Raw genomic sequence first — 15,662 nt, 5'->3', positions numbered from 1 at the left:
GCCATATTTTGACCCCAGATTGTAGTCGGCCAAGTTTGGGGTTATTTGGCTACCACTCAATTGGTAGATCATCTTCCTCATTCCTTGGCAGGTGCACACTTCAACTCTATCATCTTCCTTCGTCTTCGGTGCTGCCATCATCATCAGCTTGATTTGGTGCTCTCACTGACGCTATTGGTTGCGTGTAGGGATTGATCACTCCTTCTATATTCAGCATTCTTTTTACTTAGTGCAGATTTCTTTCTTATTTTCTTGTAGTCTCTCTATGTTCCTTTGTCTTTGTGTTCGTGTTCCTTCATCCGTTGCATGCTCCCACAGTTGTTTGGTAGATGAAGCAACCATGCTAGAGTTCACCTTGTCTTAATTCTAGCATTGTAGCAATGTAAAGACAACAAAGATCAGGAAGACGTGCTGAAAATCTTACGAGACAGAGAGGATAGAAATTACTTTTTTTGTAAGGCAATTGATATTAGATTCTTAGCTAATGATACAATAGACATAACCAAAACTTCAATTATGGAACCAAAGTTACAAGACAATATCTTCAACCATACCGGCTTGAAAATGTTCTAGGGTTTACTAACAAAATGAGTGTGGGGATGAGTGCCTTTATAGGCTTACAATAGGTGGTATTGGTAGGTGGAAAAAGGTGGAAAGTGACTATGGTATTCACCAACTGTGGTTTTAATAAACCATGCATACATGACCTAGTCTTAGGCTTTATTTGCAATGTGTTTTTTTGCCTTGTTGTTCCTTACAAAGAGGCTATGGTGGATGTGATTGCACATTTCTCAACACCCCTCCTCAATCACAACCAGGAAAGACATTGAGTATATAGAGGCTGTCATGAGTAGAACCTTGTGCATGCAACCGAGGCACTTTATTAGACTTTCAAGAGTCTTAGAAGTAGAGATAGCTACATTTTAAGTAAGGAGGCAAAAGAAAATGCCTTCTGAAAAACCTACCAAGAGCTGGCAGGTAAGGCACCACTTCTTACACACTTGCAAGAGTAAAGGAACTTGCTTGATTGATGATATGTTACCACTTGCATGAGTAAAGGTGCAATAGCTTGGCACAAAGTTGTCATAGACTTTAGAGATCTCCACAACCCTTGTGTTCAAAGAGGGATGAGGTTGGGCAGGGTCTTCATCTGCAAACAGGATGGTTATCTGAAAACTTGTGGAGTGGTTAGGCAGGTCCTCTAATAGGTCCATCATGATCGTGACAATGGATTGGATGTGCCTAGTAGAGGAATGCAGGCTGGCACTAACTCCTTGATGGAGAGGAAAAGCACCCCTATGTAACTTTTAGCTTCAGTTGTAGAACTGAGGGGATCTATGGTTGTGCCTAAGGGGATATATGGTTGCGCTTTTTGGTCCTACCAAAAATAGGCAGGATATAGACACTGAATGCCCTTTATAGAACCAATTTCGTTAAACTAAAGTATGATTAGGAGTTAAGTGCTTATATGGCATCTTGTAGCTGGTTACGAGAACAATATAAGATTGATCAAGTTATTGTGGCCCTCCTTTTGAAATTATTTTGCTTTATTGTGATAATCATCTATTAAAATTGTCACAATTGTTGCTCGTAGGTTTAGATGTCTTATCCATTTAATGCTCTTACATGTATGGATCTTATTTTATCTTTTTATTCAGGTCCTTTTCATTCAATGCCTTTTATAAAATTTTGGTCTTTTTACATGTATAGATCTTATTGTATCTTTTTATTCAGCTCCTTTTCATTCAATGCCTTTTATAAAATGTTGGTCTCTTACCTATGCTTTTACACACAACTTCATACTTTCACATTTTACAGAAATAATAGCTCTTTCAAATACTCTTTTTTTGATCTATCGATATGACATGACAGGAACATAGCCAATATTTGGCTCTTGTTTTTCCTAGGCAAAAGGGTGCTAGACCAAGTGTGGATGTGTCTAGGAGACTAGATAATAGTGTGAATTTAAAATGTGCTACATTTTCTATTGCACACTTTTATTACCTATCGATTTTGATAGGGCCCAATGTCTTGGCCATGTGTCTTTACTAATATCTGTTGTATTTGGGGCCTATTGAGAGCTTGTATAACCTATCATCAATCAAGCAAGTTTCTTTACTCTTGCAAATGTGTAAGGAGTGGTGCCTTACCTGCCAGCTCTTGCTAGGTTTTTCAGAAGGCGTGTTCTTTCTATTGCTAGGTTTTTCGGAAGTCACAATTCTTTCTATTGCTAGCTCCTGCCAAGATACTAAACCATCATAGAATGTCCGACACTACCTTCGGCCCTCAATTTTTGTTTATTGTGCACTGTGACTTCATGGTGTGACATAGCATGATGCTTCCAATCCTTAAGTTACACAATGTGGAATATTCCTCAAGGCTACTGATACCAAGCTTGTCATAAAGGATACCTATAGACTATGCTTAAGGCTCACCAGGAGTCTCATGCTTTATTCGTTATATTTGCTACAAGGCTTAGGTCAATGGAGATCGACCTTAAGTATGGATTCAGGCTGTTTTTCATTGATTATGGAAATCTGAGGATGTAGTGATCTACAGAGTTGTGGCACAACAGTCATTTGACATGTTCTTTCTTGGGAATTAGTTGATTGGTTGATTTTTAGGTGTGATATGTAGGTAATGATCAGCATGTATCATGGTCCAAATAATCTAGTGCTCTTTTAGTCTCACTTGCAGATGCAAAATCTTGCAAATTTTCATGTCAGCCATCCTCCATGCATTGACATCGGTCCACCTCTTTGTGATGGCTTACAAAATGCGTCTCATAGGAGAAGGAAGTAGAATGAGTTCAATATGACTTTTTTTCAAAGGTCAATCAATCTGGTGCTTTGTTGGGTGTTTGGGATCTTAAGGTTGCATGTTGAGTCATCTTTTTCATACATACATGATTATTGGGAAGGATCTTTAAATGACACACAATGTCACATAATCAAATGTTCTGATAGCCTATTAGCAATATTGCTGACATTATCACCATTACCTAATGCTGGGTTATCCACAGCATCACTATACCTTCACTGTTGCAGTATGTAGGGTACAAATCATCAAGGCACAACCCAATAGTCTCATTGCTGATGCAAAACCAGCAGCTACAAAATCATTATCCAAGAGAAAAGACAACCCAAAAAGTATGAGAGAGCACTTTGAACTACAAAACATGAAAAGAATTACATCCACTATTTTGTCACCTTTACCACAGTTGGACTGTTTTGAAGAGATGGGAGTTCTCCACAATGTTGGTATTTACAGCTTCTGATATGGCACTTGGAGTGTGCACTTACACTGATACAATGTGTTAATGCAGGCTACTGCATGTTGCAAGCTAGGAATGATGTACAAGAAGCAAAATTTGTATGGCAAAGCTCTTACCTATTTTGAGATGTTCTTTAAGATGGCATGTACTTTGAAAGACCCAAAGTTGATTGATGCAGCAAGAGTAGACCTTGGGTTCGTGAGGAATGCCCTTGCAAGAAGTGATACAGCAGCTTACATGGTTACATGAGCAAGTTTGAGAATCCATCCTACTTGCCTAGGAACAAGGAAACCTTTGATAGCATATACAGATTTGTTTGGCGCAAAATTTCCCTAGAGTGAAGTATAGCCACAACGTCCAAAACAGGCATCCAATTTAGTGAAAATTTTGTGAATACTTTTTTTTGTTGTGAGATGATTCTATCATTGCAACTCTACATATAATCAATCTAGATGCTACATGATTGATTCTTCATTTGGTATTATGTATTAGCAAAAAGTTTTCACCTCATTGTTACTTGTTTTATCATTGTTACTTGTTACATAAAGCACTTGAAATAGTTTGTCCTTGGGTACCACTATAGGTTTTGCAGCTCCATATTTTGAACTATGTTAAATTGATGCAAAAATTAACACTAGAAAAGTGTACTAAAATTTGTGCTTTTGGCATAGAAAAAGTAAATATCAGGTCATATTGGGTGCCACCAAATTGGCCTATTTACACTTAACATGCATCTATGCATGCATGTGTGCACTTTTTTTTTTTCATAAACTCTCTCTCTCTCTCTCTATCTCTATCTCTCTCATATCTATGCATACATATAGCCACAAGTATTTATGAACTTTGTAAGTGCAAATGGAGGCCAATAAATACACAACTTGGATAGCTATGAGTAGTGTAGGCAACACCCCATTATAGATGTACTTTACACTATAGTAGCACTTGCTATGAGTAGACGGAGTTAGGTCTACTTGTTAGGTGTAGTTAAATCTACTTAATATGCATGATTTGACAACCTACTTCATTTAGCTATTATTCCATTTGATTTTTGTACTTCATGATAAGACATTTGATCTCATAGGTCATTTTGGCATTTTCTAGATGTGTATATATATACAAATACTTGTATATGAATATACACGTATTTGTATATATAGTATTCTAAATTTGAAAACATCAACAAAATGTAAAGTTCATAGTTCAATTCCAAAAAGTGGCACCTCTCACCTATTATTTGTGCTTTATTCGATCCTAGATCCTTAAGTGTTTGGATGTTGTTTACAGTGGGGGTAGAGCCTATAGTTAAAAAATGGAGATAGAGTCTATCTCCATTCTTTATCATGAGAATATGCATTGTTTTTCTTTAAAAATTAGAGGTGCTAGTGACCATCTTATTGGTGCACATGTAAAGTTGTCAGATTTCAATAGAAAATGGTGGCTTAATGGACACATGATCATTTGTATGTGTGAAAATGTGTTTAATGGGTTGATTGTTTTAAAGGTTAATAGTATATTCTTCTCATTTTCACTTGTTTGTTTCATTGTTTTCTCCATTCTGGCCTCCTCGAGCTTCCAAGGTGCACAATTAAGCAAGCTTCTCATCGCCTCCCACCAAAGAATGCCTATACATGGTACTACTTGGAGCATAAGGTGAGGCCTTCTTTGACATACAAAAGAAGAGAGGATGGTGACATGACAATGTGGTCTTATGTGAGATAATGTAGATACATTAAGAGTATGAACTACTCATCCCTAAAGCTTCCTTTTGATGAGTTGTGCACAAGGTTTTGTAAGACATCCAACTCACTAACCTTGGGAGATTTTAATTAAGAGTTGCGGAAGGCCCCATACCATGGAGATGGACAACTAGTGCTAAAGGGCCTTCTAACTCAAACTTGAGTTTTTTTCTTTGATTCAAATATGAGTTGTGGCAAAATGGCCCCCAATGCTAGATTTTGGACTTGTTGCCTCATTTACCCCCAAGATTTCATCAGTAACCCCCTCATGACTCAATGTACTTGAGGCGAAAGTCTTATCGCATGAAAACCTATAGTAAGTTTCAAAACTTACTTTCTCAAGCTCATCTTGTAGCTTCAAAACTCTTTATTTGTCAGGGTTACAAAAACTTGGCCCATGTTGCCAAGAATTGAAGTTGATTGTCGATGTCGCATGTTGTCGCAGTTGGCTCAATGATCCATCCTTCTAAGCAAAGGGATCCACAAATTCCCTTATGGAAGAGGTAGAGGATCTTCAAAAAGTTATAGTCCATCTTAACTACATTATGTCCTAATTAGCAATCATGGCACTCATAGTATCCAAGCTAGTGGTGGTGTATGTTCTAGCCTCTATTATTGCTAGATACACATCCACATAATCATTGTCTATTTAAGTAATCATTAAATTCATAATGAGATTCAAGAATCACCATTCTTCATCTCCAAGTATTGTAATACATCATAGAGTACTAGGTAATTATAGATATCTAGCTTAATAAACATCCTAGAAGCAATGTTTGGTTTGTTAAGGATTAGCTCTTCAAATGAAGATGGTAATGAGATTGATATACTCTTCTCCCTTGTAAGTGAGAAGCTAGTAAGCTTGTATCTTCATTGCTATCCTCTTATCTATAATGCAAGTAAGTATATGGCCAATGTAGCTACCATTACAGTCCACAAGCTCAGGAGTCTTCATACTTTGAGCAATGCCCTTGGGCATAGTACATGATTTATGCCGGGATACATGGGTCACTCCACTTTTTTGTGGTCTACTTTCTTATGGATCTTTCCCTCTTGCATGTCTATCAACACCTCTAGAGGTACCCAAAGCAAGTCGAGCCCATCAATGGAGCACAAGTGAGAGAGGCAAAGCTACTCACAAAGTCCTCAATGATTGGAAGGTGGGACTCTAGAACAAAGGTCACATATTCGAGTTTGAAGACCCATGAGAACATCTCAAGGATCGCATCACTCTAGTAAGAAAACCATGTGTCATGGATTCATTGGTCAAAGTGCGCACAAGTATCCATTGTAGCAAGAGCAAGAATGTATTGGGATGAAGAGTGGAAGAGATGAAGATTGTGGAATGGAACTATGACAGAAAAAATGAAGCGCTTCTATCTTAAAACCCTAACTTTTAAAGTATCAAGGGACCACTCACCTGTGATATTCACTTATATTTTGAACTAACATATGTATAAATTTAAGATATGTTTAGATGTGTTAATGTGGCTCTTGCTCACTCTATCAACTAATATCTAGAGGAAGGTGGCCCCACTCCCCTCCCTGTGGGCATTTGGGTATATCTTATCTTTTTAAAAAATACATGTGCATATGCATATTGAAAAATTTTAGAATAAAGTGTGTGAATACATCATAGGTTTAACAGCTAATGTTTGGAGGGGAATCCCCCCCCCCCCCCCCCCCCCCAAAAAAGGTGGGTGCATGCATTACCTTGAAAAAGAACTATGCATGTAACATGTTTAATTTTTTTTTAAATAAAGTGCATGAATAAATAACGTTAAAAAATTAGAAGATAATAATCATGGGTTTTTACAAAGTGGTGGTATTCCATTAACAAGAAATTTGAAAAATATAAGCATGGGATATTACAACTTGTGGAGTTGAAATATTTGAGGAAGCTCCACAATTTCTAACATGTGTGGAGCCAAACACTTTTCATCAGTAGTTGTATTCTCAACTTGGCTTTGAATCTCCCTATCATCTAACTTAAAAAACAAGTTAGTAATGGATTCTCCATTAGTATATTCTTGATGCATTATATTTAAGGGCCAATGAACCTCTGTCTGCAATATTTGTGGTTCACAACCTTTATAAAAAACATCTACATCTCTACTATCACGTGTGTCTTGATCAGGACACAACCCTTGTAAGTGTCATCCATCCACTGTACTTGAATGTTAAGCATAAGTTGTTTGTGCAACAAAGCACCTATAATTGGAAAAGAAAGTTAGCTAGGTAACTGCAATATGAGAATGTATTTAGTTTAAAGTATAGAATTATACTAGAAATGCATAACCATTTTTATGCCTTGACATTCAATTAAGCAAGGATTATATCCAAGTTTTTCCTAAAGTTCCCATTATAAAATATTCTAAAATAAATTCTAGTATATATGTGCATTTAGCACAACACAAACCCTCACACTCCCTAAATATATCTGCAAATATTGCAATGGGTATAAAACAACTTTAATGTACATTCTTTGAGCTAGTGCTTGGCTTCATGGAGCTTGCAATGTCTCTTAAAGTCCCTTTTGTACACGTACAAAATATCACTATTGCACATTAGTTATACCATACTCTTGAGATCTAGTAGATGTACATGCTCAAGGGTTCCATATTCTCTATCATCCTTGGGTAGTGTATTATGGAATTATAAAATCAAGATCTTCTATGAGCTACATCACTCAAAGAGAGGTTGAACAATTTCTATATGCATTAGAATAAATATGGACTCAAAAAAGGGCCCTATAGCTTAGGAATTAATCACTTTCATAGATAAGTAGATTATGAAGTGAACCAATGGGAGAGGGGATGGTGGATATATTTTATCCACTCTCTTTTCCATCTTCAGTCCAACGAATGTGGTTTTGATAAAAACGATAACGATTTTCTCAATCTAAAATTCTAAAAACTTGGATTATGGTCTAACAAGTCTTGGAGAGATTTTTGGAATTGAAATAGAGAAGTGATTTAAAATTGCCAAAAAGCTTGCATTCATATGCACAAACCATGGAGTGCTTAGCGCAAAAGTAAAGAAGCCCCACAATAAGGAAGGCACAATTTGGAATTCACACATGGAGGGGGCAAGACCTGAAAGTTACGGTAACACACATAATCCATTCCAGCCAAATTTCAATTTTTAAATATTATCCCCTAGCACTTGTGTGGGATTTGTACCTAGGGATCCAGCTCATAGGCCCATGACCCTACCGGTAGGCTAAGGGCCAATATTGTTAAGACAAGTAGATTCAGTTAATAACCAAATTTTGTGCTTTCTTTCCCTTTTTGGCAAAAACAACCCATGGTTTGCACAAAATATCATTTGTTCTCACCATTTGTAAGGGATGGTTGTCCTATAACGTTGCACGTACGAGGACTAGCAAAGAGAGTGTTTATGAATATGCCTCCAAATTCCTTGATGTTGTTTGTTTATGCAAAGAGCACCGAGAAGTAAGGTTTAGCAAAGGGGGGATGGAAGTCTAGAGGTAGAGGAGTCTAGAGACAAAGACAGCAAAGTCTAGGAAAGAGGAAACGTCTAGAGGCACAAAAGCCTCTGGAGATAGACAGAGGTCTAGGAAAGAGGAGAAGTAGAGAAGTCTAGAGATAGAGACAGAGAAGTTTGGGAAAGAGGAGAAGTAGAGAAGTCTAGGGAAGAGGAGAAGTCTAGAGGCAAAGACCAAGGAGAAGTCTAGAGCTAGAGACCAAGAAGTTTGGGAAGAGGAGAAGTTTGGAGACAGGTTTCAAAGAAGTGATAGAGAAGTGTAGAGACACATTTCGAGGTGAAGATAGAGAAGTGTGGAAAGAGGAGAAATTTGGGCAAATAGAAGTCTAGAGGTAAAGACATAGAGAAGTCTAGGAAAGAGAAGAACTCGAGAAGTTTAGAGACAAAGCCCGAGAAGTTTGGAGACAAAGATCAAGAAGTGTAGGGAAGAGGAGAAGCCCGAGAAGTCTTGAGATAGAGAAGTTTGGGGAAGAAGAAAAGCGTAGAGGCAAGCAAGGGAAGTTTGGAGGCAAGGAAGGCGGAGAGAGAAGTGAAGTTTGGGGTGAAGGGGAGAGTGAAGAGAAGTCTAGAGATAGGGATGAGAAAAGAAAGATACTGACACTTGGGTGGTGAGAGATAGAAGTACATAGATTTTCAAGAGCACACTTCTATATTAGCATTAAATAATTGTTTGATCACTAGTTGCCTCCTCTCTCTTTTTATAGTTGAAGAGAAGGGAGGGCAAAATATCTTCATACAATATCAATATCTAGAGATGGAGTGGTGGAGGTTTTCTTCGAATTGTCACCAAAAAATATATGGGTCAAGAGCTTGCAATGTGCCTCCAAAAGTCTCCACACAAAAGTGAGGAAAAAATCCCTGATGGGGGCAATTTTTGAGATAGGTCTAGGGCCTCCACCAAGGTCCAAGAAGTCTCTAGAGAAAGTTAGTATGGAGAAAAGTCCGAAACTCTCTCTAGAAAAAACATAATTCACTCAAGTAAAAAGTAACCTACTAAACTACCTTGTACATGATAAAGATTGTTCATGTGCCATAAAGTGAGTACAACTCAAATACTTGATACTATATACAAGTGCAAAATACAACTCAAAGCTTTTACAAAAGAGCTCAAGTGAGGTGTTCTCATGAGGTGTACAAGTTGCCCACCAATAGATGGCTCCACCATCCTCGATGAGCATTAGTAAGTCTATTCTCCAAGCCTTGAAAGAATTCATGGGCATGTTGAAAAAGTGCTTTGTCTTGCTCATGATCAGTCTCTAGGATGCAAATCCATTGATGTAACTCGGCAATCTTTGCATCTTTCTAAAGAAGTGTTAGCTAAAGATCAATCAATCTTGTATCTGTTGATGGCAATCAATGAGGTTAGTCTTCAAGGAATCCATCTCCTGAGAGAGCTATGGCATGCCAATGGCAATGGCAAGGAGGTCCTGGAGCAAAGTGTGACTAATGGATTGCACTAACTCCATGTGTTGAATGAAATTGGATAGATGATGGGCCATCACCGGAAGTAATCATACTAACATGAGGGGAGATCCACTAAGAGCTAGTGTAGGTGAGGTAGATGTCAACATTGTTGGAGGGGAGGCTAGATGATCTACATGAAGGAGTCCTCCTATGAAGGATAGTGAAGGTGGTGGTGACATGGCAGGAGTCCTACTGTGAAGGTTACTGAAGGTGGTGGTGTCATGGCATGGATTCCTACTATGAATAGTAGTAAAGGTGATGTTGTGAAGGATAGTGAAGGTGTGGTGTCATGGCAGGGAGACTAAGGTCCGAGGAGAGAAATGGGTGTTGAGGATGCTTCTAAGTGAAAGGGGAAAGTAGATGGTGAGGGGACTAGTGGGGGTGAGGGAGGAGGTGGGAGGATGATTGTAGGTGTAGTGGAAGTATTTGTACTAGTTTGGGCCTTCTTTGTGTGTTTGGACTTGCACTCGTAAGTGAGGACCTTGGAGCAATATTTGGACTTTTTGGTTTTTGAAGAAGAGGGACTAGAGATGGATGGTGGTACGGAAGAGAGGTGTTGAATAAGGTAAGTTAAAAAACGAGCAAAAGAAAAAATAGAGTTTGACTTACTTTTATTTTATTGAGCTCATATGAGTTTGTCTTGGAGTGACAATGCAAGAAAAGCTAAGGATAGGATTTGGGTGTTGAGAGATAATAGAAGCCTTCTTGAGCTTGGGCAGCGTAGAGGGTTTGAGAGGAGAAGGTGTGGGACAAAGATGAAGATAGTGGTGAAAGGAGTTTTAGAGTGGAAGAGGTGAGATTTTGAAGCAGATTTTATACATGGCTATGAAATGTTAGATTGGTGATATTGATGTAGCAAAGGTGGTTACTAGATAATGGTTCCTTGGGGAGGGTGACAATGGTCTCGAAATCAAACTTCTGACCTTTGGGAAGTTGAAGATGTCTATGTGTGTAGGATTTGCAAAGATTTTCATCAAGAGGGGGAAGTTTAGAGGTGAGGGTATCAAGCTGGGTGATTGAAAAAGGAGAAGTGTAGCAGGGATGGATGGAGGAAAGAATAGGTGGGGGGGTGATCCATAAACGTATAGGTGGACGTTTGCTAGGAAGAGGATGGTTGGCGTACCTACGGTGAAGGGGGATTTTCTTGGGAGTCTAATGAAGCTAATTGGCGAGAGGTCGATCAGTTGCATCATTAGTGTCACAATCGGTGCTTGTCGAAGTATCTATGGAGGAGCTATCCTTGTCGTCATATTGATGGGATAAACATCCTAGAACTGCTAAAGTGTAGGGAGGAGTTTGGGAGAGGGCACCCAAGAGATTGTATTGGGCCAATGGGACGGGGTAGAAGAAATATCAAATAAGCACAAGTAGGCCAAGGAGAAGGGCCAATGCTAAGCATGCTTGCAAAATGAACATGCTCAACAATGGCACAAGTGTGTGGAGAAGCGATGGAGACCATTTGATATGTGGGAGAGTTGGAAAGTGCTACCAAAAGTGTAGGTTGAGGGGGTGGCAACTTTCCTAAAGAGATGATTGGCGGTGCCATAGAAGACATGGGATCTACATTGAGGTCGAACACGTCATATGGCTCTATAGATGATGCAATTAGGCTTGTTGATGACTCCATAGTAGTGTAGAATAACTTGTTACTGCTTTTCCCTTTTTCTTGCTATTGTTGCTTCTACTTTTTCTTCTTCTCTTTCTTCTTCTTCTTCTTCTTTTTCTTTCTCTTCTTGTTTTTCTTCTTTCTCTTCTTCTTCTTCTCTTCCTTCTCTTGCTTCTCTTTCTTCTTCTTCTTCTCCTCCTCCTCCTCCTCCTCCTCCTCCTCCTCCTCCTCCTCCTCCTCCTCCTCCTCCTCCTCCTCCTCCTCCTCCTCCTCCTCCTCCTCCTCCTCCTCCTCCTCCTCCTCCTCCTCCTCCTCCTCCTTGCCCAAAGGCAAGGATGAGGCCGCTTGCCGAATTGAGGGCTGGGTGGTGTGGTTCTAGGTGAGCTGTGGGGGTGGGTCGATGAGGGACAATGCTAGGAGAGCAAGCGAGCAAGTTAATAAGCAAAGCAACCACATCAAGAGAACATGTGGAAGTAGAGGAAGGCTGAAACTACAGAGGCAGTAGCATCTTTAGAGGGAATGGCTTTGACCCACTTGGTAGCAAAGTCAGTGGCAACCAAGGTGTTACCCTTCTTAGTGGTTGGTGAGATTGGCCTGATGAAATCCAAGCCCCGCTTAGCGAACGGCAACCATCCAATGGCGATATGAAGTAGTAAGTAGTTACTCCTCATAGACATGGGTCCAAATCTTTGACAAGCGTCACAAATTTCAACATATTTCTTGCAATGCTAGAACAAACTGGGTCACCAAAGACCAGACTATAAGATTTTAAAAGCAGCATCATGAGCTAAGTAGTGGTTACCTCTAGGATCAAAAATGGGTAGTGGTTACCTCCACGATCATAATGGGTGGATGACACAAGATCTTAAACTTCATGGGGATGCACATATCTTTGAAGAAATGTGTCCAGGCCTCAACAATAAAGTTGTTGTCCACACAATTGATATGGACGGCTCTTGAGTAGAAGACTATGCTTGTCCCTTACGAATGCCTACTGCAAAAATGAACCATGTGCCAATAAGTTTGTGATATCCTGATGTCAATTCTATACTATGTCCGCTTGGAAAAGCAAGCAAGTAATTCTAAAGAGCTTCCTATCTAGAAAATCTAGGTAGAGACCTTCAGATGATTCTGCCTCTCTGATCGTAACGCAACTAAGATGGTCAGCCATATTATGGTGTTTTCCCATATGGATACATAACTCAAAATCAAATTCTTGCAAAAGTAGCAATCATCTCCAAACATGACCAAAAATTTGAGATTTGTTAAGTAAATATTTTAAAGCTTGATGACCTGAAATAACAATAAATTGGGTTCCTAAAAGATAATGTCAAAATTTCATACAAGTGTAAACAATAGCCAATGCTTCTCACCCAGTTGTGGAGTATTTATGTTCAGCCTTGTTGAGTAAATGACTAGCATATATGGGAGCTTTCGCTCAACCGCCAAGACCCACAGACCGCTTATTGGTTCAAGCATTTCAAGCGAGCTCTAATGGCTATCTCTCACCTAGCCGACGCGTTGTCGATCCTACGAGTGTAGTGAGCTTACCTTGATACCGACGTGAGTAGCCTCCTCTCTCACACACCTTGGTAGCTCCACAATTCTTGATGCTAGCTCAAGCATACTCAAGCCTCCTCCATCCTCCATAGCCGCGTGCGCGAGAGAAGAGAAGAGAAGAGAAGAGGAGATGGTGAAGAGCTTCACCTCTTGATCCCTCACTCCCACACACTCACTCCCTCACACTCTCACACTCCCTCTCTCAAGAGCACACACAAACTAGAAGAAGAGAAGAAGAGAAGAAGAGAAGAAGAAAGCTCTTGGTATAGCCACACACCAAAGAATGATCTTCCGTTCACTTTTTGAACTTTATATACAAACCCTAAAATCCCATGGGCACCCATCCCCTTTTTTACATGACTGGCCATTGTGGCAAGGTCTTTTTTCCATTTCTCTCTTCTAGCCTTATGCCTCTAGCCTATGCCCATCTAATATTTTACAATTGGCACAGGAGGGAGCCTGGTGCTCTTTTACAAGAGTTTTTCAAGTTTTTTGAGGCGCCTTTCATTTAAAATTGTGCCTTTGGTCTCGGCTTAGCTTCTAGAGATCGTTCACGTGTCTTTGCTCTTCTTCCATGCTTTTTCCGCTTTGTCCTTCATTTTTCGCCATTTTCCACCATCTCGACTTGGGGTTAACATTACCCCCCTCCGAGAAAAGTGCCAGTCCCATGGCACTTCTGTGTTGTTGTAGGGTGGTAGGCACTTGGACAATGATGGTGTAAAGGGAAGGGCCACATGGAGATTCAGGTGCGTGTGGAAGCTGATGGTTGTCGGAAGCCTCCAAAGTTGGTGGTTTGCCACTTGTGTGATGCCGGAAAGGAGAAGGTGCGGTGCTCTTCCGAAGGGGAGTGTCTACCTTACTGTTTGTAGTGCAATGTGCTCGTGCTAGTGGAATGGGGAGGTGGGTCTAACCGTAGCAAACAAGCCTGGGTGATGTCCCACACTTGAGGACCCCATTTGTGTTAAGAGAGGTGCGGTGCAAGTGGCTTAGGGTGACAGGTCCAACCATAGGCGAGTGTTAGCTCCCTAGGTATGTCCTACCCTTGATGTGCCCTAAGCATGAAGTGGGGAAGCAAAAAGGGCTAGGGGATTAGGAGCGGAGCCGGCCGACCGAAGCCACCGGGCATGCCTAACTTGAGAACCCCTAGGTGCAGTGATAGTGCTCTATGTGGTGTTTAAGTGCTTCTGCAAGTGAGTGCTTGTGTGCCTTTCTCTTTTTTTTTTTTTTAACAATTGTGGAATGACAGCCATGCCTAATTTCTTCGTCTGAATGAGGAGGGGAAGGGGGTCGGATGGATTTGCTCAAAAACTGGCGACTTTGCATGTAATCTTTCAGATTCATGAGGACATGAAGAGAAGTGGTGGAGAGGAAAGGGTGATTAATTGGTTATCATTCATATCTTCTAGGAGGGCTAGGCAAAAAGAGGGGAGGAGACTAGCCCTCATCATAAGACGAGCCATGGCACAGTTGTCAATAGCGTTAGGGTCAAAGAAGAGGGGAGGTAGGCCGCGCTCTTGTGGAGTCGGGTCCTGCTTAAGGAGTAGCTTAAGTAACCTAAGGTTACAGGTTGTTACAAAGGCGGGGTCACGGCATGAGGAGAAATCTGCAAGAAAGTGTGTCATAGAATCATCTAGGCTTTCGGAGGTAAAGAGAAGGGCATGCTCGAAGGATACTACATTAGAGTTATAAATAATAGGGAAGTCGTACCGCCCGTGGAGGGTGGCATCAAAATCCACCCCTACCCTTCGAGGGTATGCCATGTAGGTGGGGTTGTTCCGCTCGAATGGCAGGGTGTTACAAAACGCCATCTAGGCGAGCATACTGATATTGCATACTCGCCTCCTCCACAGAGGTTGGCTTTTGTAGGCCTGTACAGTGTGTGGGACTTCAAAAACTTTGTTCTGCCACCAGTAGTCAGCCGCTTCTGTTCCCCAAGAGGTCAGGGTTTTTTCTTGCTCTTCTAGCCATCTTTGCCCCAACCGGCCACCGATCGCGATCACCTCATCCATTACCTTGAGCTGCAAGACCCTCCGCAGACTGTTGGGTAGGAGAAAACTAAATGTGAATGGATCCTTTCCTTGTTCTTGTATCTCCCACAGCACCAGTTTTGCGTGGAATCCCGTGGGGATATCATTAGGGCAAGGTGGGAGGGGTGCGGACGGCAACACGGCTGGTTTGGCTCTCAGCTGTTTCCTGGCTTCCTCTACTAGCTTTCTGCGTCTTTCCCTATATGCGGCTTTTCTTTCTGCAGATGGGTCCTCTTGTGGTGGCTCTTGAGATTGCGGCGAGGGGGGTTGTGGGACTACATCCTCCCTGAATCGGTTCATGTCGATTTCAATTTCTGCTTCCCCCCCCTGCCGTTCTCCCTGTGGTACTTCCTCTTCAAATCCGAGGGTGTTGATTTCCTGGGGGGTTAGGCCGGCCGGCAATAGGTATTTCCATTGCTTGTCCAAGCTCAACCTAACCTCCGCAGGTAGGGGTGGCATTTGCAATCCAGCATTCAAGGCTCTGCGTG

The 15,662-nt window shown here is 40.9% G+C and overlaps 1 protein-coding gene across 2 annotated transcripts in view; it reads left to right on the top strand.

Moving 5' to 3' along the window:
- The window catches only part of LOC148023220 (uncharacterized), a 255,169-nt gene extending 251,386 nt beyond the window's left edge, over window positions 1–3,783 (top strand). For both annotated transcript variants that reach the window (XM_087696235.1, XM_087696234.1), the window contains exon 10: window positions 3,326–3,783. In XM_087696235.1, coding sequence (XP_087552361.1) covers window positions 3,326–3,523 — 198 coding nt within the window. In that variant the 3' untranslated portion in view covers window positions 3,524–3,783. The remainder of the gene's footprint in view (window positions 1–3,325) is intronic.
- The last annotated feature ends 11,879 nt before the right edge of the window (window positions 3,784–15,662 follow it).

The sequence above is a fragment of the Lygodium microphyllum genome, chromosome 16 (assembly GCF_053477565.2).
Source record: "Lygodium microphyllum isolate KBCC chromosome 16, Lygodium_microphyllum_v1.1.10, whole genome shotgun sequence".
In the NCBI taxonomy this organism is placed as follows: domain Eukaryota; kingdom Viridiplantae; phylum Streptophyta; class Polypodiopsida; order Schizaeales; family Lygodiaceae; genus Lygodium; species Lygodium microphyllum.
This window is presented reverse-complemented; position numbering and strand designations above follow the sequence as displayed.